The sequence below is a fragment of the Giraffa tippelskirchi genome, chromosome 11, assembly GCF_054371585.1.
Source record: "Giraffa tippelskirchi isolate mGirTip1 chromosome 11, T2T-mGirTip1v1.2.pri, whole genome shotgun sequence".
NCBI classification, from domain to species: domain Eukaryota; kingdom Metazoa; phylum Chordata; class Mammalia; order Artiodactyla; family Giraffidae; genus Giraffa; species Giraffa tippelskirchi.
The window spans coordinates 132,920,145-132,945,922 of record NC_137285.1 but is presented as its reverse complement, the minus strand read 5'-3'; the positions used below and the strand labels follow the sequence as shown (position 1 = coordinate 132,945,922).

The 25,778-nt window shown below is 37.0% G+C and overlaps 2 protein-coding genes across 33 annotated transcripts in view; one reads left to right on the top strand and one right to left on the bottom strand.

The window, feature by feature from the left end:
• Positions 1-1,373, bottom strand: part of ELP4 (elongator acetyltransferase complex subunit 4) — a 225,989-nt gene extending 224,616 nt beyond the window's left edge. For both annotated transcript variants that reach the window (XM_081544096.1, XM_081544097.1), the window contains exon 1: positions 733-1,373. In XM_081544096.1, coding sequence (XP_081400222.1) covers positions 733-790 — 58 coding nt within the window. In that variant the 5' untranslated portion in view covers positions 791-1,373. The remainder of the gene's footprint in view (positions 1-732) is intronic.
• The window catches only part of IMMP1L (inner mitochondrial membrane peptidase subunit 1), a 79,047-nt gene that overhangs the window by 3,702 nt on the left and 49,567 nt on the right, over positions 1-25,778 (top strand). For 5 of the 31 annotated variants that reach the window (XM_081544103.1, XM_081544117.1, XM_081544120.1 and 2 more), the window contains exons 2-4: positions 7,499-7,546; positions 10,567-10,695; positions 14,642-14,754. The exons of 4 other annotated variants lie outside the window; for them this stretch is intronic. The gene's annotated coding sequence lies outside the window, so the exon portion shown is untranslated. Of the gene's footprint in view, positions 1-7,498; positions 7,547-8,118; positions 8,548-10,566; positions 10,696-14,641; positions 14,755-25,778 lie in introns of all 31 variants that reach the window. 22 more of the 31 variants (XR_014069377.1, XM_081544116.1, XM_081544105.1 and 19 more) reach the window with 7 other exon arrangements.

The window sequence follows — 25,778 nt, the reverse complement described above, 5'->3', positions numbered from 1 at the left end:
GGTGATCCACACAGTCAAAGGCTTTGGCATAGTCAATAAATCAGGAATAGGTGTTTTTCTTGAATTCTCTTGCTTTTCCGATGATCCAACAGTTGTTGGCAATTTGATCTCTGGTTCCTCTGCCTGTTCTAAATCCAGCTTGAACATCTGCACGTTCTCTGATCACAGGCTATTGAAGCTTGGCTTGGAGAATTTTGAGCATTACTTTGCTAGCACATGAGATGAGTGCAATTATGCAGTAGTTTCAGCATTCTTTGGCATTGCCTTTCCTTGGGATTGGAATGAAGAGTGACCATTTCCAGTCCTGTGGCCCCTGCTGAGTTTTCCAAATTTGCTGGCATATTGAGTGCAGCACTTGCACAGCCTCATCTTTTATGATTTGAAATAGCTCAACTGGAATTTCATCACCTCCACTAGCTTTGTTCATAGTGATGCATCCTAAGGCCCACTTGACTTCTCATTCCAGGATGTCTGGCTCTAGGTGAGTGATCATACCATCATGGTTATCTGGGTCATGATGATCTTTTTTGTATACTTCTTTTGTGCATCTTGCCACCTCTTCTTAATATCTTCTGCTCTGTTAGGTCCATACCATTTCTGTCCTTTATATTGCCCATTTGTGTGAAATGTTCCCTTGGTATCTCTTAATTTTCTTCAAAAGATCTCTAGTCTTTCCAATTCTATTATTATCCTCTATTTCTTTGCATTAATCACTGAAGAAGGCTTACTTACCTCTCCTTGCTATTCTTGGAACTCTGTAATCAGGTGGATATATCTCTCCTTTTATCATTTGCTTTTCACTTCTCTTCTTTTCTCAGCTATTTGTAAGGCCTCCTCAGACAACCATTTTGCCTTTATGCAGTTCTTCTTGGGGATGGTCTTGATCATCGCCTCCTGTACAATGTCATGAACCTCTGTCCATAGTTCTTCAGGCATTCCGTCTATCATATCTAATCCCTTGAATCTATTTGTCACTTTCACTGTATCATCATAAGGGATTTGATTTAGGTCATGCCTGAATGGTCTAGTGGTTTTCCCACTTTCTTCAATTTAAGTCTGAATTTGGCAATAAGGAGTTCATGATCTGAGCTACTGTCAGCTCCTGGTCTTATTTTTGCTGACTGTATAGAACTTCTCCATCTTTGGCTATAAAGGATATAATCAATCTGATTTTGGTGTTGACCATCTGGTGATGTTCATGTGTAGAGTTGTCTCTTGTGTTGTTTGAAGAGGGTGTTTGCTATGACCAGTGCATTCTCTTGGCAAAACTCTGTTAGCCTTTTTCCTGCTTCATTTTCTACTCCAAAGCCAAATTTGCCAGTTACTCCAGGTATCTCTTAACTTCCTATGTTTGCAGTCCAGTCCCTTGTGATGAAACGGACATCTATTTTTGGTGTTAGTTCTAGAACATCTTGTAGGTCATCATAGAACCGTTCAGCTTCAGCTTCTTCAGCTTTAGTGTTTGGGGCATAGACTGGATTACTGTGACATTGAATGATTTGCTTTGGAAATGAACAGATCATTCTGTCATTTTTGAGACTGCACCTAAGTACTGTAGTTTGTACTCTCTTGTTGTCTGTGAAGGCTGCTCCATTTCTTCTAAGTTATTCTTGCCCAGAGTAGTAGATATAATGGTCATCTGAGTTAAATTTGCCCATTCCAGTTCATTTTAGTTCACTGATCCCTAAATGTCAATATTCACTCTTGCCATCTCCTGTTTGACCACTTCCAACTTACTTTGATTTATGAACCTAAATTATTCCAGGTTCCTATGCAATATAGTTCTTTACAGCCTCAGACTTGACTTCTGTTAGCAGCCGTATATACAACTGTGCATTGTTTTTGCTTTGGCTCCATCTCTTTATTCTTTCTGTAGATATTTCTCTACTCTTCTCCCTTAGCATATTGCATACTTAGGGAGTTCATTTTTCAGTGTGCTATCTTTTTGCTTTTTCATACTGCTCATGGCATTCTCATGGCAAGAATACTGAAGTGGTTTGCCATTCCCTTCTCCAGTGGACCACGTTTTGTGAGAACTCTATACCATGACCTGTCTGTCTTGCATGGCCTTTCATGACATGGCTCATACTTTGATTAACTTAGACAAGGCTGTGATCCAAGTGATCAGTTTGCTTAGTTTTTTGAAGTTGTGGTTTCCATTCTGTCTGCCCTCTGATGGATAATGTTCATGGATAGGTGACTCAATGTTTTCAATGTCAGTCCTTCCCAAATTGATCCATAGATTTCATGCACTCCCAGTTAAAATTCCAGCATGTTATTTCATGGATATTAACAGACTGGTTCTATAGTTTATATGGAAAGGCAAAAGATCTAGAATAGCAAACACAATATTGAAGAACAGAATTGTAGTACTGACACTACCTGACTTCAAGACTTACTATAAAGTATTAATGAAGCAGTATACAGAATCCAGAAACAGACCCACATGAATATAGCGAACTGATCTTAGACAAAATGAGCAAAAGCAATACAGTGGAGCAAAGATAGTCTTTGCTTTGAAACAGTCAGTCATATACATGCAAAAATAAATAAGTAAATCTTGACACAGACTTTACTTCAGAAAAAGTAACTCAAAATGAATCACATACATAAGTGTAAAACAGAAGTATAAAACTCGTGTAGGATAACATCAGAGAAAATGTAGCTTACCTTGGGGATGGCAATGACATTTTAGATACACCAAAGACATCATCTGTAAAAGAAAGAATGGACAGGTTGGACTTCGCTAAAATTAAAAACTTCTGCTGTGTGAAGGCACAGGAGAAGGCAATGGCAGCCCACTCCAGTATTCTTGCCTGGAGAATCCCAGGGATGGCGGAGTCTGGTGGGCTGCCATCTATGGGGTCGCACAGAGTCGGACACGACTGAAGCGACTTAGCAGCAGCAGCAGCAGCAGCTATGTGAAGGATGGTATCAAGAGAATGAGAAGACATGCCACAGACTGGAAGAAGATAATTGCAAAGACACACTTGATAAAGGGCTGTTATCCAAAATATACAAAACTCATACTCTTACCATTTGTTGTTGTTAGTCAGTTGCTCAGTCCTGTCCAGCTCTTTGAGACCCCATGGACTACAGCATGCCAAGCTTCAGTCCTCCACTATTTCCCAGAGTTTGCTCAAATTCATGTCCTTTCAGTCTGTGATGCTATCTAACCATCTCATCCTCTGCTTCCCTCTCCTTCTTTTGCCTTCAGTTTTTCCTACCATCAAGGTCTTTTCCAGTGAGTCAGCTTTTTGCATCAGGTGGTCCAAGTATTGGAGCTTCAGCATCAGCCCTTCCAATGAATATTCAGAACTGATTTCCTTTAGAATTGATTCATTTGATCTCCTTCCAGTCCAGAGTCTTCTCCAGCACCACAATTCAAAAACATCAATTCTTTAGTGCTCAGTCTTCTTTATGGTCCAACTCTCACATCTGTGCATGACCACTGGAAAAACCATAGCTGTGACTATAGTCCTTTGTTGGCAAAGTGATGCCTCTGCTTTTTAATGCACTGTGTAGGTTTGTCATAACTTTTCTTCTAAGGAACAAGCATCTTTTAATTTCATGACTGCAGTCACCATCTGAGTGACTTTGGAGCCCGAGAAAAAAACCCCACTGCTTCCATTTTTTCCCCTTCTATTTGTCATGAAGTGATGGAACCATATGCCAGATCATAATTTTTGAATGTTAAGTTTCAAACCATCTTTTTCACTGTCCTCTTTCATCCTCTTCAGGAGGCTCTTTCAGTTCAGTTCAGTTGTGTCTGACTCTTTGCTGCCCCATGGACTGCAGCACACCAGGTTTCCCTGTCCATCACCAACTCCCGGAGTTTACTCACACTCATGTCCATCGAGTCGGTGATGCCATCCAACCATCTCAGCCTCTGTCTTCCCTTCTCCTCCCACCTTCAATCTTTCCCAGCATCAGGGTCTTTTCTAATGAGTTAGTTCTTTGCATCAGGTGGGCAAAGTATTGTAGTTTCAACTTCAACGTCAGTCCTTCCAATGAATATTCAGGACTGATTTCCTTTAGGATGGACTGGTTGGATCTCCTTGCAGTCCAAGGGACTCTCAAGAGTCTTCAACACCACAGTTCAAAAGTATCAATTTTTCAGCACTCAGCTTTCTTTATAGTCCAACTCTCACATCCATACATGACTGCTGGAAAAACCGTAGCTTTGACTAGACAGACCTTTGTTGGCAAAGTAATGTCTCTACTTTTTAATATGCTGTCTAGGTAGGTCATAGCTTTTCTTCCAAGGAACAGACATCTTTTAATTTAATGGCTGCAGTCACCATCTGTAGTGATTTTAGAGCCCCCCAAAATGAAGTCTGTCACTGTTTCCACTATTCCCCATCTATTTGCCATGAAGTGATGGGATCAGAATGTTGAGTTTTAAAGAAGCTCTTTCATTCCTCTTCATTTTCTGCCGTTAGAGTGGTATCATCTGCATATGTGAGGTTATTGATATTTCTCCTGGCAGTCTTGATTCCGGCTTGGGATTCATACAGCCCAGCATTTTGCATGATATACCCTTCATGGAAGTTAAATAAGCAGGGTGACAATATACAGCCTTTTGTACTCCTTTCCCAGTTTTGAACCAGTCAACTGTTCCATGTCTGGTTTTAACTGTTGCTTCTTGACCCGATTACAGGTTTCTTAGGAGGCAGGTAAGGTGTCCTGGTACTGCCATCTCTTGGACACTTTCCTCAGTTTGTTGTGATCTACACAGTCAAAGGCTTTAGCATAGTCCATGTAGCAGAAGTAGATATTTTTGGAAATTCTCTTTCTTTCTCCATGATCCAAGGAATGTTGCAATTTGATCTCTTCTTCCTCTGCCTTTTCTTAATCCAGCTTATACCTCTGGAAGTTCTCAGTTCATATACTACTGAAGCCTCGCTTAAAGGATTTTGAGCATAACCTTGCTAGCATGTGAAATGAGGGCAACTGTAGGGTAGTTTGAACAGTCTTTGGCATTACCCTTTTTTGGAATTAGAATGAAAACTGACCTTTTTCAATCTTGACTTGTTGAGTGCAACACTTTCACAGCATCATCTTTTATGGTTTTAAATAACTCAGCTGGAATTCCATCACTTCCACTAGCTTTGTTTGTAGTAATGCTTCCTAAGGCCCACTTGACTTCACACTCCAGGATGTCCAGCTCTAGGTGCGTGACCACACCACCGTGGTTATCCAGGTCATTGAAATCTTTTTTGCATAGTTCTTCTGTGTATTCTTGCCATCTGTTCTTAATCTCTTCTGCTTTTAGGTCCTTACCATTTGTGTCCTTTATGATGCCCATCTTTGCATGAAATGTTCCCTTGATTTCTCCAGTTTTCTTGAAGAGATATCTCGTCTTCCCCATTCTGTTGCTTTTCTCTGTTTATTTGCATTGCTCATGTAAGAAGTCCTTCTTATCTCTCCTTTCTGTTCTCTGGAGCTGTGCCTTCAGTTGGGTATATCTTTTCCCTTTCTTCCTTGCCTTTCACTTTTCTTCTTTCCTCAGCTATTTGTAAAGCTTCCTCAGATAACGACTTTGCCTTTCTGCATTTCTTTTTCTTTGGGATGGTTTTGATCACTGCCTCCTGTACAGTGTTATGAACCTCCATCCATAGTTCTTCAGGTACTCTGTCTACCAGGTCTAATCTTGTCACCTCCACTGTGAAGTCATGTAGAATTTGATTTAGGTCATACCTGAATGGCCTAGTGATTTTCCCTACTTTCTTCAGTTTGAGCCTGAATTTTACAATAAGGAGTTCATGATCTGAGCCACAGTCAGCTCTCGATTGTGTTTTTGCTGATCATATAGAGCTTTTCCATCTTCAACTGAAAAGAAGATAGTTGATTTGGGTATTGACTGTCTGGTGTTGTTGAACATCTTTTCATGTATTTGTTGGTTATTTGTGTGTCTTTGGAGAAATGCCATTTAGGTCTTCCACCTATGTTTTGACTGAGTTGTTTTTTTTTATATTGAGCTGCATGAGCTGTTTGTATATTTTGGAGATTATTTTCTTTTCACTTGCTTCGCTTGTAAATACTTTTTCCCATTCTGAGGGTTAGCGTTTCATCTTGTTTATGGTTTCTTCCACTAACTGTCCTTTGTGTTCTCCCATGATCCCCTAAAGTTGCCATTTTGTCCCAGCTGACTTCCCCCACCATGAGGTGATCTTTCTTGGTGCAGGAACCTCTCCTTACCTTCAGCTTCCCACCAGGGGTGCTGGTCTCTTTTTTGATTCCTCCTTTCTGTCTGTCTTTTTCCTACCCGGTTGTGAGGGGATTTTTCTTGTCCTTTTAGGTGTCTGAAGTCTTCCACTAATGTTCAGCAGGTGTTCTGTGAGAATTGTTCCATTTGTAGACATATCCTTGATGTACTTGTGAGGAGAGATGACTTCTGTGACCTATTTCACCATCTTGACTGCCCTCCCCCTTATTGTAGCACTTTTAGGAGCAAGAATTAAAATATAGCTGTAGTGATCGATAATAATTTCCAGGTAAACCCTGTCAGGTAGTGCTTCCTGTGTTGATGGAAATATTCTGTATCTACACTGACCAGTATAATAGCCATTACATACATTTGACTTTTGAATACTTGTAATGTGGCTGCTATGACTGAGAACTGAATTTTTAATTTTGTTTTAATTTTTTAAATTTCAAAGCTACTTTTTACCAGTTGCTGCTATATAACGCTAAATCAATATTTAGCAAAATTTTTCTATGAAAACCAAATAGTAATTATTTCAGACTTTGCAGACCATATGGTCCTTGTTGCAACTACTTGGCGCTGTGATTGTAGCAAAAAAGCAACCTTAGACAATATGTAAATGAGTGAGCATGACTGTGTTCCAGTAAAACCTCATTTGCTAAAATAGAGTGAGCAGGATTTGGCTTATTGGGCCCTAGTTTCACAACCTCTGCTCTACATCAAAGATGTATCTAAGGACTATTTATTTTTCTTTTCCTGCTCTGTATTCCCTGGGTCCTTTCCATTGTTTTTCCTCGTGTGTGTGTGTGTGTGTGTGTGTGTGTGTGTATGTGTGTTTTTTGGATGGGAGAAAGTAGTCTTTTCCTATAACATTTTAGAGAGATCATTACCCTCTTTGGGTTATTCTTCTGTATTTCTTCAACTTTTGTTTCAAATTTTATGTTTTTTGTATATATGGGGAAGGTGGTGGTGCACCGGCATTGTTTTAAATTTCTTTAAATTCTCATCTTTGTTCTTTTAATTCTACTCTTTTATAGGCCCATTGTCTGTTAAATACAGTATCTTACCTAATATCTCTGAAGGTGTTAAATACAATTATTTTCTTTTCCTTCATGAATTACCTCTGATTTTTCCAGAGTTACTTGTTCTGTGTTTCATCATGGGCCTTATTTTTCATTCTTGTGATTTTCTTAAATGTTGGTGATCTTTAGTTGTTAATTTGTGTTGATATATGACCAGTTGAATAATGTAGATAACTGGAATGGACTTTTTCTTATTTTGTTTTTCTAGCAAATCTTTACCCTAACTGGAAAGAATCCTGATGGAAATTCCTTGTGGGTAGGTAGGACTTAATAATTTTGTTGTTGTTAAAGCATGTTGATTTATAGTAATATATTAGTTTCAGTGTATAATATAGTGATTCAATATTTCTATAGGTTATACTCTATTTAAATTTATTATAAAATATTGGCTATATTTCCTTACTGTTCAGTATATCCTTGTAGCTTCTGTACTTTATACACAGGAGTTTATACCTCTTAATCCCCTACCCCTGTTTTCCCTTCTCCCAGCCCTCCACACTAGTAACCACTAGTTTATTCTCTATATCTGTGAGTCTGTTTCCATTTTGTTGTGTTTATTCACTTTACTTTTAGATTCCACATTAATTGATAACATACAGTATTTATCTTTCTCTGTCTGACTTATTTCATTAAGTAAAATACACTCCTGGACTGTTTATGTTGTTGCAAATGGCAAAATTGCATTTTTGTATCTTCCTTATCCATTCATCTGTTGATTGACACTTACATTGCTTTCTTATCTTGACTATTGTAAATAATGCTGCTATGAGCAATGGAAAATGGAAACAGTGACAGACTTTATTTTCTTGGGCTCCAAAATCACTGCAGATGGTGACTGCAACCATGAAATTAAAAGACACTTGCTCCTTGGAAGAAAAGCTATAACCAACCTAGACAGCATATTAAAAGCAGAGACATTACTTTGCCAACAAAGGTCTGTCTAGTCAAAGCTATGGTTTTTCCAGTAGTCGTGTATGGATGTGAGAATTGGACTATAAAGAAAGCTGAGTGCCAAAGAATGGATGCTTTTGAACTGTGGTGTTGAAGAAGACTCTTGAGAGTCCCTTGGACAGCAAGGAGATCCAACAGGTCCATCCTAAAGGAGATCGGTCCTGAATATTCATTGGAAGGACTGATGTTGAAGCTGAAGCTCCAATACTTTGGCCACCTCATGCGAAGAACTGACTCATTGGAAAAGACCCTGATGCTGGAAAGGATTGAAGGCAGGAGGAGAAGAGGACGACAGAGGCTGAGATGGTTGGATGGCATCACTGACTTGAACATTAGTTTGAGCAAGCTTCAGGAGTTGGTGATAGGCAGGGAGTCCTGGCATGCTGCAGTCCATGGGGTCACAAAGAGATGGACACGACTGAGTGACTGAATTGACTAATGAGCGATGGGGTGCATATATCTTTTCAAATTGTGTGTTTTTGGTTTCTTTGAATATATATCCAGGAGTGGAATTGCTGGATCTTATAGTTCTATTTTAAGTTTTTTGAGGCATCTCCATACTGTTTTCCATAGTGACTGTAGCAGTTTACATTCTCACCACCAGCACATGAGAGTCTCCTTTTCTCAAACTCCTTACTGACATTTGTTATTTGTGGTCTTTTTGGCGGTAGCCTTTCTGACAGTTGTGAGGTGATATCTCATTGTGGTTTTGACATTTTTCTTATAATTACTAACATTGAGCATCTTTTCTTGGTGCCTGTTGGTCATCTGTATGTCTTCTTTCAAAAAATATCTATTCAGATCTTCTGCGCATTTAAAAAATTGGCTTGTTTGGGTGTTTTTGTTTTTATTTTGAATTGTTTTAAGCTGTTTATATAGTTTGGATATTAACCCCTTAGCAATCGTATCATTTGCAAATATTTTCTCAAATTTAGTAGATTTTCTTTTTGTTTTGTCAATGATTTCGTTTGCTCTGTAAAAGCTTTTAACTTTAATTAGATCCAATTTGTTTATTTTTGCTATTGTTCTGTTTGTTTTAGGAGACAGATCTAAAAAATATTGCTGCAGTTTATGTCAAACAGTGTATTGCTGTTTTCTTCTAGGAGTTTTGCGGTTTCTGGTCTTCGATTTAGGTCTTTAATTTATTTTGATGTTATTCCTGTATACGGTATGGGAAAATGTTCTAATTTTGCCCTTTTATATGTAGCTGTTCCTGTTTTCCCAGCATCACTCTATAAGAGACTGTTTGTTTCTCCACTGTATGTTCTTACCTCCTTTGTTATAGATTAGTTAACCATAGATATGTAGGTTTATTTCTGGGCTCTCTGTTATGTTCCATTGATATATAGTTCTGTTATTGTGCCAGTACCATACTGTTTTGATTACTGTAGCTTTGTAGTATAGTCTGAAGTCAGTGAATGTGAAACCTTCATCTGTTCTTTTTTTGTTGAGGTTGCTGTGGCTGTTTAGGGTCTTTTGTGGTTCCATATAAATTATGAAGTTCTTTGAGTTTTGTGAAAAATATCATGAGTGTTTTGATAGGGATTGCACTAAATCTGTAGGTTGCTTTGGGTATAGGTCACTTCAGTTCAGTCGCTCAGTCATGTCCGACTCTTTGCGACCCTATGAATTGCAGCACGCCAGGCCTACTGGGTATAGGTAGGACTTACTCATTGATGTGTTTTGATCAAGGAGGATAAGCAGAGAACAAACAGAGAGGACAGGCCTTTTTCTAATAGCCTGATAAGGAGGCTCCTATCCTAGATTTTCAAACACCATACTTTCATTCACCTAACTTCCTCTCAGGCAGGTTAAACCATTTTTATCCTTCTCAAATATTGATTCAGCCTTTGCCACAGGAAGAAATGTTCCATCTTCCCTGAACATCCTGTGTGTGTAGTTGGCCAGGTGTCAGCTTGCTTTTTAGGAAACCAAATAGTAAGTGTTTCAGGTTTTGTAGGTCATATGTCCTCTTTGATCCCTTTTTAACACTACCATTAAAATGCAATTTTATATTAAAAAATGAGTACAGCTGTGTCTTAATAATGCTTTGCTTATGAAAATTAAAATTTGAATTTCATATAGTTTTAACATGTCACAAAATATTCTTCTTTTCTTTGAGCAATTTGAAAGTATAAAAACTAGTCTTAGTTTGCAGGGTATACAATGGCAGGGGGTAGCCTGGAAGTTTGCCCTGTGAACCATTGTTTACTAAACACTATGCTAGACTGTTGCTCTTTTTGTCATGTTCTACCTAGCACTATTATGCTCTTTTAGAAAGTTTTCACAGTCTCTAATATGTTGATGCTTTTCACTTCCTCTTAGTGGTCTAAGGCTCAGCCTTTCATTCTAATCAGACCTTCAATGAATTGGATGAGATCTGCCCACATTGGGGAGGACAGTCTACTTATTCTGAGGACTGAAATGTTGATGTCATCCAAATACACCCTCACGGTAACACCCAGAATAATGTTTGATCAAATATCTTGACCACCTGATACAAAGAACTGACTCATTGGAAAAGACCCTTATGCTGGGAAAGATTGAAGGCAGAGGGAGAAGGGGACAACAGAGGATGAGATGGTTGGATGGCATCACTGACTCGATGGACATGAGTTTGAGCAAACTCCTGGAGTTGGTGATGGACAGGGAGGCCTGGCGTGCTGCAGTCCATGGGGTCGCAGAGTCAGACATGACTGAGTGACTGAATTGAACTGAACTGAACTGAAATATCCTGACGCTGCGTGGCCCAGTCAAGTTGACACGTAAAATTAACCATCATTGTCACATAGCTAGTAAATGATAGAGCTCGGGAACTGTCTCATGACAAAATTCAGGCTTTTATTTACTGTTTGTACCTGGGCCCAAACTCAGCATTTGTATCCTTCTAAATTAGCCCTTTATTTAGCCAATTTATGGTTGAATATTTGCCTAAGCAATGAGGCATATTTGTCTTGCTAAAATGAGTAAATTCAGAGAAAGCATTATGGTTAGAGACTGTGATATGAAACAGCGGATAGTAAGTGGGACATATTTAACTCAGAGATGAATGATTTTGAGTTTCAGAAGACCTATCTTAACCTTGTGAAAGAGAAATTAGACCCTTTGTTTCTCCAGAGCATAGAAATTTCATTTTCAACTCAGATTAAAGAACTTTCTATCAGAGTTGTCCAGCACTGAAACAAGATTTTTAATCATTAAAAAACATTTTCTTTTAAAAATCTTTTGGATTTTAAGGGCATCTTACCTTTTGTGTTTTTTCATTCCCCAAAATGGAAGGTTAAAAACAAGATAAAGTCTGTGTTGTATTATAGTTTTATCATTCTCTAGAATGAAAGATTTGAAATTAATTTTGTAGTCTGTTTGATATTCTAAGATTATTTTTAAAAAATTTGAAGAGCAAGTCATGCTTCCTTTTTCTATTGTTTTATTTTATTTAGTTGCTGAGTTGTGTCCGACTGTTTGTGACCCCATAGACTGCAGCATGCCAGGCTCCTTTTTCTGTTAACATTTCCTAAATAAACTCGTATGGAATTAATGAATTACTATCATATATGATGATCATTTTCCCTCACTGAACTTTAGAATTGTTCCATTTAGAGCTTATCAGTAGCCCGGTCTTAATTCTCTAATTGAAGTCATTATGTTAACCTTCTCAGCTGACTCAAGATCTTGGTCCCTTTTTTCATAGGAAAAAAGCTTTTTGTGACAAAAGTATGCATGTGTGCTTAGTTGCTCAGTCGTTTCCAACATTTTGCAGGCTAGCAGGCTCCTCTGTCCTTGGGGATTCTCTAGGCAAGAATAACTGAAGTAGGTTGCCATGCCCTCTTCCAGGGGATCTTCCCAAGCCAGGGATCGAACCTGGGTCTCCCACATTGCAGGTGGATTCTTTACCGTCTGAGCCACCAAGGAAACCCCAAAATATACGTAGTACAAGATTTATTATTATTATCAATTTTTTAAGTGTGCAGTTCAGTGGCATTTGCTATTTTTATGATGTGTAAACTCTGTCACTATCTTTTTCCAGAACTTTTTCATTATCCCAAATGAAAACATTTTACTCATTGAGCAGTAACTTCCCACTCCATCACTGCAGTCTCTGGTAGCTTTGTATTATTTCCTGTCTCTGTGAGTTTGCCTGTCTACATACCTGACATAAGGAATCATGTAATATTTGTTCTTTGTTAACATTTGCATAATATTTTTCACTTAGCAGTGTTTTTCAAAGTTCATCCATCTTATATCATGTATCAGAACTTCATTCCTTTTTGTGGCTGTATAATATTTCATTGTGATAGCACATTTTGCTTATCCATACAGCTGTTGGCAGGCTCTTGTCCTGTTTCCATCTTTTTGCCTATTGTGGATAATGTAACTAATGTTGGAGTTTGAGTATCTGTTGGAGTTTGAGTATCTGTTAGAGTTTGTTTAGGTATATACCTAGGAGTAGAATTGCTGAATTGTATGTTTAACTTTGTGAAGAACTGCCAATGTGTTTTCCACAGTGACATAATCATTTTGTATTCCTTCTAGCAATACACAGAGGTTCCAATTTCTATTATGTCCTAGTGGCACCCCACTCCAGTACTCTTGCCTGGAAAATCCCATGGACGGAGGAGCCTGGTAGGCTATAATCCATGGGGTCGCTAAGAGTCGGACACGACTGAGCGACTTTACTTTCACTTTTCCCATTCACGCACTGGAGAAGGAAACGGCAACCCACTCCAGTATTCTTGCCTGGAGAACCCCAGGGATGGCGGAGCCTGGTGGGCTGCCGTCTATGGGGTCGCACAGAGTCAGATACGACTGAAGCGACTTGGCAGCAGCAACTTTGGTTCTTTACTGGGTGATAGCCATTCTAATGAATTTGAAGTTGTATCTCATTTGTGGTTTTGACTTGCATTTTCCTAATAATTTGTGATGTTAACATTTTTTACAATCTAGACACGCTAAAAATTTTCTAAATCATCAAGTAATGATTTCTTTTTGCTTAACTTCCTCAATTTATCTCCTTTTCTTCTTTATCCTTCCTCAGTTTAATACTCTCTTTCACATTTTACCATAAACAGCAAGGAGAAAGCCGTACATGCCTTCAATATTTTGCTTGGAAATCTCAACCAAACATCCAGGTTTATCACTTATAAGTTCTCCTTTTCACACAATATTAGAATTCATTTCAGTTTTGCCACATTGTAACAAAGGCTGCCTTTCCTGTCCTGTTCAATAATGTCTTATTCCATTTTTGAGACTTCACCAGAAGCCCCTTCAATGTTCCTATTTCTGGATCATTCTGTTCCTGACACACATATTCTCTAAGATGATGGAGAATCTATCCTATTTACTTCTTTCTGCACATTCACCAAAATCTCCTTAATATCTCCGTTTCTACCAGCCATCAAGTCATTTTCTCTGAAAAAAATAGTAGGATTATTCATTACATTTCAAGTGAATGTTTTTTATATTACATAAACTACTTTATTATATATCTATATCAAGGTAAATATTCATATGTTATCTTTTTCCAATGGCAAAAATTTGGTTTTTAGTGTAAACAGTGAAATTTTGCATGTAAACACACATAAGGCAAACTATTTAATGTTTCAGGTAAAAGTGGTGATACATTAGGATTCCCTGGTGGTTCAGTGGTTAAGACTCCACACTCTAAATGCAGGGGGCACAGGTTTAGTCTCTGGTCTGGGAACTAAGATCCTGCATGCTGCATGGTGTGGCCTAAAAAAAAAAAGAAAAAGAAAGTGGTGATACATTATTTCCTCAGTCATAAGAACTGACGTGGAGTTATTATCATTGAATATGAGGCAGGTTTTGACATCTAGAATATCAAACATAATATGTTTTGCCTTTGACATATTGTGACTGGTCATAGAATTTTTTTACAATATCATGTGCATTACTCATATTCAGTAAATATCTGGCTAATCAATCTTAACATATCAGCATTACAAGCTGCTTCTCTGTTGCCTTTTTATTCTTAAAATTAACCCTAGATATTCACTCATGCTGACATGCAGAAATGAATGTCATATCCTCTCTATAACCTGCAAATTGTTTAGAAGGGCTTGATATATCAACACTGTATATGGTTGATTTATCAACTCCTGTAAGTAAGTCCTTGACCACAGTTTTCTCTGGGTTGATTGACATATCATGACATCCACTGACCACCTTCTACTTAAATTCTCTGGTAAATAAAATAAAATTCTGCTTTTTAAAATCACTTGACCTGAAGTGTCATTGAATATCTGACTTCCAAATCTCATTGATCCACTAAGGAAGATGGCACTTTAGTTACTGAGAGACATTTAGTCATATTATGTACTAATTCAACTAAATATGGTTGAAAGACACCTTTGCCTAATATAATTCTGATTTCCTGTTTTAGGAATCCTGATACTATGGATCACCTATATTTGCTTTGAGACATGCTTTAGGTGTTTTTTTCTGGAAGCCCTGTAAATACTCTAAAAATTCAATGTATTGTTGTAAAGACCTATGGTAAGTGGGTTTCCCCCCCCCCCCTTCATTTTCTTCTGTCTGTTTCATGTTGGCATTAAGTCTTATGGATGTTGTAATACTGCTCCCTGCTGGACATAGTGTAACTTTTTAAAGTTGGCACTTAATAGATGGGCAGACAACTGATTAGCTGGACCCAGTCTGGTGGGAAATCCTTGAGTGTATTTACACACAAAAAAACCACAACAGTATATAACCAAAGCAACTCTGTTTTTATTTTGGGTGATACTGTTGCCATTGTATTGATATCTGGAGCCTAATGAAATTGCTTAGAGTCTTGTTTCTAAATTTTATTATGTGTGCTTGCTGGATAGTGGCATCTAAAAGTTGTAACAAACATATGTTAAAGGATGCTTGTAGTTGATGGAACTTTTAGGATTTCCTAGATTATATTTGTATGCATGTTTTTGCAATTTGTCAGTTTATTATTAGTATTATCTCTTTTGTAATCATATAATCATTTAAATGCCCTGTATATTTGTTTTTCCAAATGTAGTATTTAAAACAGCTTCAGTATAATTTAAATTAGACACTGTTGGATCTATTTTGAGTGAGTTATCCTTAATCCACCTGTAATGCAGGAGACCCTGATTTGATTCCTGGGTTGGGAAGATCTGCTGGGAGAAGAGATAGGCTACCCACTCCAGTATTCTTGGGCTTCCTTGGTGGCTCAGCTGGTAAAGAATCTCCTGCAATGTGGGAGACCTGGGTTTGATCCCTGGGTTGGGAAGACCCCCTGTAGAAGGGAGTGGCTCCCCATTCCAGTATTCTGGCCTGGAGAAGTCCATGGACTATTTAGTCTATGGGGTTGCAAAGAGTTGGACACGACTGAGCAACTTTCACTTTCACCTTTAATTACATTTTATGCAGTAAACTCAAAGTGTACCTTGTTTTATATGTGTATTCTGTAACCTGTTATATTTTCTAGTACACACAGTGACCCATTCTCACACAGAGTAACATTGGATTAGACCTGAAGTGTCATATCTGTGTCCGTCCTATAACGAACCCTCACAGTGAATGCAAACATAGATATTCTTAAAATTGTTTTTAAACTTGTGAGAGTTAACAAATGTTTGCCTTCCTACTTTTGAGCTAAATTATTATATACTTTTTGGAGTGTAGTTTGCATAAAATGTAACATAACTAGATGTAATGTAAATTTTTTTTTTAAGTAAGCATACATTTTCTTGAAAAGGAGAAAATGTGACAGATGCAACACTGAGCTAAGCAAAGATTTAGTAGGATAACCAATCTTTAATGGTCTGGTTTCTTTTTTTTTTTGTGGCCGTTTGGAAAGCCTGTGAAATCTATTCTTAATTAGGATTCTGGAGAATTAGGCATAATAACTTATTTATTCTTAAAATATTGCAATAAAAATTTGAAATGTAGACCAAGAAAATAAAAGATTGTTAGTAAAGAAAGGAACCCTTTCTTCCTTTTAAGGCTATATTATTTCAGAAAGTTTATCATTTTAAACCTCTTTATCTTGGCAACCCACTCCAGTATTCTTGCCTGGAGAATCCCGTGGACAGAGGAGCCTGGTGGGCTGCTGTCCATAGAGTCGCACAGAGTCAGACATGACCGAAGCGACTTAGCATGCATGCATGCATTATAAAATATAACACTGTATAGAAACATAAATGTATAATAAAATGAATAAGTATAAAGCAGGTATTCAGTAACCATAGATCACTGCTGAAATCCCAGAAGCCCTTAGTATAATCTTCCTTTTCTTTAAGGTAAACCTTTTCCTGATAATTAGATAATTCTCTATATGATTTTATCACTTTAATGTATATTCCTCAGCAGTATGTTCACTTTTTGCCTCATTTTGATCTTGGGGATCATATGTATTCTTTTTTTGGATAAACACTTTTGTATTTTTGTTGGAAATGTTTTTGTTATTTTCAAGGTGAAGGGTATGAAGAAACAGATTGTAAGGTAAAGTCAGAGAGGGCTGGCTTCGCTGTACTGAAGAGCTTAGGGAAAGGAGGAGTTGTAGGGAATTTAGAAGTAGCAGCAGTCAGAATGGGATCAGGATGTCTAGGGACAAGCTTGTCATCTTTCAGGAGAAGTAAAAGGCCAATAAGTTGGCTAAGAAAGGACAGCATTCTTGAGGAATGTATTTGAATGAGGTGTGGAAAACATTATGCTAATGGAGCCTATCATAATGCTGCCAACAATAGTAAGGAAAATCAGGTGAGTTTTCCAGTCTGCACTGCCTGCAGGTCTCCAAACCTGATGTCGCAATCCTCACAGGGTATCTCTTGGAACGGGTCTGGGGCAGAAGCTCAGAGCCCCTTCTCAGTAGGGATGGAGGTGACCCTGCTGCTGTCACTGTCACTGCTCGGCCCCCTCCACTGCATGGCAAAGGGTGGAGGAAATTCCCAGCAACATGTGGCCCAGGCCTTGCAGCAGCATCATGGAAGTGCAACTGGATGAGCTCCCTGAGTACTTTCTTTGGACCAAGCACTTGAAAGTCACAACTCACAGAGTAGATCCTGTAGAATGTGGTACAGATGTTCAGGCCAAAGAGGTCTCAAGAGTTTGCTTGTATATGTACCATGTAATGAGGGCAGTGTCCTTGCTGTGCTTGGGCTTCTCCCCTGGCCTAGGCCATATGACAGCACCTACTCCTGCTGGGACTCTAAATGTGCTTGAACTCCAGAATCATTAAGCGTTTTATCCTCTTCCAACAATTGCAAGAAGTCCTCACAGTCCACAGAGGTCCTACCCTCCTCTGTCACCAGTGTTAAACCACAGGGTCTCTACTGCTATGTCTGGTAGTGCTGGCAGGGGTGGTAACTGTGATCACAGACACAGAAAGATGTGGTGGAGCTGGTGAGCACCCCCAGACCCTACAACCAGTCTCAGAGTTCAGATTGGATCTTGATTTGCACTTGGAGACTGTGATCACCTTTGTACATCTCTTTGGGTTGGTGCTAGACTTCTATAGTGTAACACTGCTGCAGCTGCGGGATGCCTTTGTGGGGTAGCATGGGACACAGGTGGACCTACTGGTGAGTGCCATTGTCTGGGATCATATGCCTTCTTTCTTCCATTACCTAGCATTGTGTTTTGAAGATCATGTACATAGTTGCATATAGTTTTATTTTGTTCATTTTCGTTATCATGTTATTCCTTTGGAATGAATATGGCAGAATTTATTCTGTTGTTGGTGGATGTTTGGGGTCTTTCTGGTGTTTGACTGTTATAATTAACATTGCCATGAACATTCTTTTACATATCATATGTTGATTTTTATGTGTCATGTGGAAAAAGTCATACATTTTCAGGTTAAAGATAGGTGATTACAGTGGTATTTTAAATAAATTTAAATGAGCACATGAGAAAGTTGTTATATGCTGAGAGTAACACATATTAAATATTGAAAAAGATTCTGAATCAATCATAATTTCTTTACTGTAGGCCTTAAATATATGGTAGAATGCCATGTAACTTGTGACAGTTTAAAAATAGTATACATACAGATACAGATACAGGACCTAATGTAGTAACTCTTTGTTTACTTTATTAACATGATTCCATTTACTATCACATCATGTTTTATATAGTTTCACTTTACTGATGAAGAAACTGTGGCGAACTAGAGAGGTTGAGTGAATTATACAAGGTTATTTAGTAGGTTGGAGCTAGAAACCAGAGCAGCCTGTGTACTTGGCAGTCACAATTTAAAGAAAACAAAGTGAAAAACTAAATCAGGATATTTTCTTGAGTGTGTCCAGTCATTGAAGTAGAAAATTTGCATGACTAGCTTTTAGAAATTATCAGATATTCTTTTGACTCTTAACCAAGAACTGGCCTTGCATAGGGAATTGTATGTATAAAAGCCCCTGAAATGTTATTGTACCTTATCACAGTTCATCTTCTGAAAGGCAGCTATAGTATATTATCACTTTGAGTGAGAAGTTTACTTACATAATTCCTCATTTACTGGGCTCTTATTAACAAGTGGTATACTACTACTTATCTGTTAATTTGTGAATAATTGAATCTTACTCTTTTATGTGCCAAAATTTATTTCATAGGAATATTTTTTCTAAAATGTTTTTGAAATATAAAATGTACCCTTTATTTTCTTAAACAAGACAAATTGAGTATAATGTAACTTGTTTTGTTTTTGTTTTGATGGCTCAGAGTTGTTGTGAACAACTGTCATTTCATAGAATTTATGTGATTTCTGCAGAGATCATTATGCTGTATAGGCCTGTTCTCCTAAATTGTCCTAGAGTGATAAACTTTTATGTCCTGGGTGCTACCTATGATGTCATTTTTTTGTTTGTTTGTTTTGTTTTACTTTGTTAGATAATTCTTGGTTTTTTGCTCTCAGTGCTTTATACTGACTCTAATGTAAAAATCAGCATTTACATATACATTGCTTAGCTGAGATCTTAAGTATAGTTCTGCCCCATGTGCTGATTAAGGGCATAGAATGTGTCCTTTTTAAAATTTACTTTGGGATCAGCAGCTAGTCTTGCCACTTTGTTCCAGGGGGCTGAGGTTATCTTACAACTGATTTATGGATGATTGAAATGCAACATAGATTTCCATGTATCAATACTGTTATATCCTTATATGTGGAATAAGAATTATCACGTACATATTTTCTTACAAAGCAGTGATACTGATACTGGATTTACTTATGTGTGTGTGTGTGCTCAGTTGTGTCTGATTCTTTGCAACGCCGTGGACTATAGCCCATGAGGCTCCTCTGTCCATGGAATTTGTCAGGCGAGAATACTGGAGCAGATTGCCATTTCCTACTCCAGGGTATTGTCCCCATCCAGGAATTGAACCCTCCTCTGTTAAGAATTCTTAAATAGGAAGTCCAGTGAACTCAAGTGGATGTTTTTGACTATGAAATATTTGATAGGATAGGGTTTGAAACAGTGTATTATGTAACACTGCCTGTTGAAAATGGCAGTCATAAAAATTAAACCACCTTTGAAATGATAGTTTTGTAAATGAAAATATAGAAGTAACATAACATAGATTTGGTTTCCTGAAAACTTTGAAGTGCTTCAGGAAAACATTCTTTTAAAAGGGAAATGCATGTTTGACTGCTTTCCCAATTATAAATTATTGAATGTGAATTTAAAGGAAAAATTTGGAGTGGGGGGGTATATTTGTTTTTAAATGAAAGGAAATATCAGGAAGAAAGATAGACAATTGCTATCCCAGCATGTTAGGTGTTAATATGATGATTTCCTACATTAATGAGAGTTTTTTTCAATTTGAAAATTAAGTCAGCAAATTTTACATGTGCATTTGGGGGAAAAGAAGCAAAGAGCTTCATACAGTTTTTTCCAATGAGAACATCTTTGAGGACTAGCTTTTTCTGGGATACATCTGAGACGTGTATGTGGTGGAAGCAAAATGACATAGCCCCCGTAAAAGAAAAATTAGCAATTTGTAGAAAAAGACCTGTCCATTTACACATTTGTCTCAGAACCAATTCTGGGAGTTTGTTACAGATATATGTATGTATTAATACTTATAAAATGACACATGCATAAAAGTTTTCATTATAGCCTCCTTTGAAGTAGCAACAGATGGAAGCATGCCTAATGCCTGTCAGGAGGGTACAGTCCATGGGTCACAGTGGTTAAATGAACTCTGCCATAGCTGTACAGTGAAATACTCTACAGCTTTAAAAATAGAAAGTATGTTTTCTGTATGAAGATTGAGAATACTGTTACTTGAAAAAAGCAGTGTTCAAACAGTACTCAGTCGCTTAGTTGTGTCCAACTCTTTGTGACCCCACGGACGGATCATGTAGCTTTCCGGGCTCCTTTGTCCATGGTATTTCCCAGGCAAGAATACTGGAGTCGGTTGCCATTTCCTCCTCCAGAGGATCTTCCTGACCCAGGGACTGAACCCATGTCTCTTGCATTGGCAGGCAGATTCTTTACCACTGCACCACCTGGGAAGCAATGTTCAGAGTGTGTAGTAAACTATTTTTTGTATAAAGGAGGTGAGGAATGAAATCAATATTCATAATTGCTTATATTTGCATAAAGAAAATCTGGACATGTATACAAATTCTAAATCTTATATGTTGATGAGTAAGGAAAACTAGTTGGGACTTTTACTATATATATCTTTTAGATTGTTTTTGAATATGTGATTATGTTATTAGTTAAAAATAATTTTGTTTTGTTAATAAAATGGGAGAGAAAGGGATAAACCTGTTGTATTTTCCATAAAATTAGCCAGTTTTATTCCTTTTTCCCCATAGTCTGGGATATAGTTGTTTGTTGTTTTGTTGCTAAATCTTGTCTGACTCTTTTGAGACCCCATGGACTGCAGCCCACCAGGCTCCATTGTCTATGGGATTTTGCAGGCAAGAATTGTGGAGTGCATTGCCATTTTCTTCTTCAGGGGATCTTCCTGGCCCAGGAATCAAGCCCATATCTCCTGCATGCCTCTTTTGCATTACAGGTGGATTCTTTACCCTTGAGCCCCAGAGAAGCCTGGGATATAGTTAGCACTGAATAAATATTTATTATACAAATGAAATTAGGTGATCTCTTTTAGCTGACTTCTTAAAGTATCTTTTCAATAAGGGAAAAACAGTGCTCTAAGTCATGTGTTAATTCCAGTATAGAAGTGAGGCAAAAGTATTTAAGTGGGAAATAATAACCCTGGTGTGCTGCAGACCACAGGGTCGCAGAGTCAGACACTAACGAATAAACAGTAATAGCTTAATTTATTGTGAAATTATCATGAATTTTCATTTAACTTGTAGGATATTGATATTAAAGAATTTTAATTTCACTGAAAAGTACAATGAATGTTTTCAAAAGATTCCCATTAAATTAGGTAATAAGGTTTCATAATAAAAGCTTATGAAATTTGAGAGCACAGGGGAAAATGGCCTACATATTCTTTATACTTGCCTTATCTTCTGTCATACTTTAGTTTCTCACATGAGGGCAATTTTCAGTCCTGAGACAGTTTTAGAAGCACTGTTATAATAGCAGCAATGGCTGTTGCTCCTCCATTTATGAGTTCAGGAACTTACCTGTTGGTTTGCAGATTTGATCTTTCAGATAAGTAGTATATGAACCTTTCGTTTCATCTTTAGATTATATACACATCATTGTTGTTGTTGTTTGGTCGCTGAGTTATGTCTGACTCTTGTGACCCCATGGACTATAGCCCGTCAGGCTCCTCTGTCCGTGGGATTTTCCAGACAAGAATACTGGAGTGAGTTGCCATTTCCTTCTCCAGTGGGTCTTCCCAACTTAGAGATAGAACCCATGTTGCCTACATTAGCAGCAATGAAGAATCTCACTGAGCCACCTGGGAAGCCCTCCTATATACATTCCTTGTTCCTAAATTTCCTGTGATAATGATTTTGACTCCCTTTGTGTATCTGTATTTATCTGCAAAATGGCCTTTTTAAAGAAAGGAGTATATATATGGAAAAGTTCACATAAGTGGATGGCTTAATGAATTTTTAAGAAGCCAAATACAATCATGTAATCAGCACTGAGATACCGAAAGGAACATTATCAGCACTCTAGAAGACACCTTCATGCTCTCTGCTATCCTGTTTCCCTCCCTGCACAAGGATAACCACTACCTTGACTTTTCACATCATAGATTATAACAGTTTTGCTTTTGTATTTTGTATATAGAATTATACAGTATAATTTTTTTATGTTTAATTTCCTTTGCTAAAGATTGTATCTTGAGATTCATCTACATTGTTGCATGTAGTTGTAGTCTTTTTGCATTCATTACTGCATTCCCTTGTGACTGTATCACAACTATTCTTTTATCTATTCTGTTAATGGACATTTGGGTGATTTCCATATATTGTTAAATATATACTTTTTAATACATATCTCTTGATTGATATATTTGCATGTTTCTTTTGAGCAAATGTCTAGCAGCAAAATTACTGGATCATAACTATGTTTATTTCCAGCTTTAACAAAATCGCCAGTTTTCTGAAATGGTTGTGCTAGTTTACATTCATGTGAGAGTTTAAGTTGCTCTGTGTCTTTGCTCACACCTCGTTTTCCCCATCTTCTTCATCCTTCAATTCTGATGGGTATAAAGTACTAAGAGTTATGTCTTTTAATTTCTAGTTTCCTGATGATTAATGAAACTGAGCACTTTTTCATATGTATATTGACTGTTGGATTATTCTCTTTTGTGAAGTGCCTGTTCACGTCTTTGCCCACTTTTTTGTTGAGCTGTTTTTTTCTTTATCTATTCAGAATATGAACCCTTCTTTGTACAGGCATTGCAAATATTTCCCCAACCCTGAGATTTGCCTTTTCAATCTATTAATAGTGCTTTTGATGAACAAGTTTATGACTTTAAAGTAATCTAGTTTGTCATTTATGTTTAGTGCTTTTCGCGTCTTAAGAAGTGATTGTCTACTCCGAGGATGTTCTGTGTTTTTCTCTAAAGGTGTTGTAATTTTATCACTTGCATCTGTAATTTCAGACTATATTTTCATGTTAGGCAGTTTTGCTTCTCTTTTTAAACTCAGTCTATGTCTCTAGACAGAAAAACAAAGTGCACTTTTATAAATGAACATGATCATGTTCCACCTACAGAATACTCCCTTAAGAGAGTAGTGTGTAATCTATATATTTACCTTGTATGCATGGTCAGTAGCATCAGACTCTTTGCAACCCTATGGACTGTAGCTGGCCAGGTCCTCTGTCCATGGAATTTTCCATGCAAGAATACTGGAGTGGGCTGCCATATCTTCCTCAGGGGATCTTCCTGACCCGGGAATTGATCCCATATCTCCTGCATTTGAACTGATTCTTTACCACTGAGCCACCTAGGAAGCCCCTGACCTGCACTTACAATGTACTTCATTGTCTTTGAGTAAAGTTCACTAGAAAATTCAGCGAAGAGTTTCTGAGGTTGGAAAATGTTATGATTTTTAATATTTTTAACAATTCTATCTTTCATAAAAATGTTTATCCATGAAATTTTGTGATGTGTTTACAGACATAATTCTAGTTACCTCATTTGGGTATAGTTTACTCTTTTAAAGTTTAGGATATTTAATTGAGAAAAAATAGGTATTAACTTTTGTCACCAAAGTAATATAAATACTGTCATATTTGACAATTATTTTTTAGGCCTCTTTTTTATCATTTTGATCTTAAGTAGGTTTTTTTTGTGAGCATGCATTTGTGTACAAGTTATGAATATTCACAAGGCCTTCAGTAATATTTTTATTATTCAAAAATATTTTAGATATTTGTTCTATGTGCTGTTATTTACATTGCAGCAAAGTGTTTCTATATACCTTGGTATTTTAGTTTTTATCTTGTCAATAATATTTATTATTAGCTTAATGATTATTGTATTATTTAATTTTACATTTATATTTCATGAGATATAATTGCCTACTTGAAAATGTATTTTGTCTCTGACCACAGTGCTGAAATTATTAATAAAGGAAGGTGATTATACTTGACTCTTAGCTAAGCCCTTAGATATTTTTCACTTGTCATCTACATTTTTTAGTTTAAAGCAACACATTAAATACAATTTTATCCTGGCTTTTATTTTAAATCAGGCATTTAAAAACTGAAATTCAGATAAAAGATATTTTCAAAATAAATTCAGCATAGTATTTATGAGTGGAGCAACACATTAGCATTGGGTTCACAATAGATCATATCGCTTTTATTCCATCTTACAAGCTTAGCAGCACAAACAGAATAATCAACATATTATTTGGCTGTCATCTGCTGAACAGAAACCAGAGATCACAAGGAGGTTTTCCCTAGCTGTGGTGATGGCCTTTTTGTTCCAAGCCCCCATCTGGGAGGGCCATGGTGTGTTATCATATGGAACGCGGGGTTTTCTGTAATCTGCTTAGCTGCACTGCAGTTTGAATCTTCATTCCATGTTTGTGTAATTTATAATTTTAATGAGACCATGGCTCTTGTGGGCTTTGAAATATATTAAAAGCTCTTTTGTGCATATGCTTTTGTTCTTGCTTAATAGGCTCAGTGTATTTAAAACTGATGAATTTTTATTCATGAATTTGGATGTCTGGGGATTAACTTAGACTGAATATCATTGCACTCATGTATTGATGACTAGAAAGTTTGTTATTGTTGTTATTTTGGAGTTTTTTGTGTGTCTATGTCTTTGTGATACTTGTATCCATAAAAGAACTTAAATAATTGAAGGATAGGAAAAAGTGGCATGGCTAGGTCATGAGGAATTTCTTTAGATTTTACCCATCTTATTAATTGATACTCACATTTCATCTTTAGTGTTAGTGCTTTTAGATATATATTATGAAGGAATAATTATGAAAAAGCAACTTTTAAACTAATACATACTGTGTTTATATTGAAATAATATTCCAATGTGTGACAGAGTTAGACTTTGTATTTTAATTGTATCATATCAGTTGTCTGTGGTCATACTAAATCAGCCATTAACTTTCTTGAATTAAATTAGGTATATGTTTTATATTTCAGCTATTTACAGTTTACCCTGTTTCTGTAAAACCCTTTTTGTTAATGGATTTTTTTTTCTTTACCTACATTGGTGAATTGATGAGAAGACTAATGAAAAAGCAGCTTTATAGTGGTTTATAAAATTGATCTTTTAAATTTTGCTGAAACTCTGAATACACTAAATGCTTCATATCTCTATTATAGTTATTACTCTTAAGTATAGTTTTAAAATTCGAATATAAATAAATATAGCACCTTAGGCAAAAATCATGGCCCATTCTAGATCCCAGACTCTTTTGAAGTTTCTGTCTATTGGACTCAATGAGGGGTAACACATGTACCTTACTAGTCTTTTAGGAAATTGCCCAAGATGTATTTTTTCCAAAAAAACCTAAATGTATTGTACGAAAGCATTTTTGTAACTATAAAACATCATTCATTTTTGGTACATGTTGGTTATCAATTTGGCTGGCCCCTTGTTTTCCCTTACTACCCTTAAGCTAGAAATATGAGATAGGAGCTAAA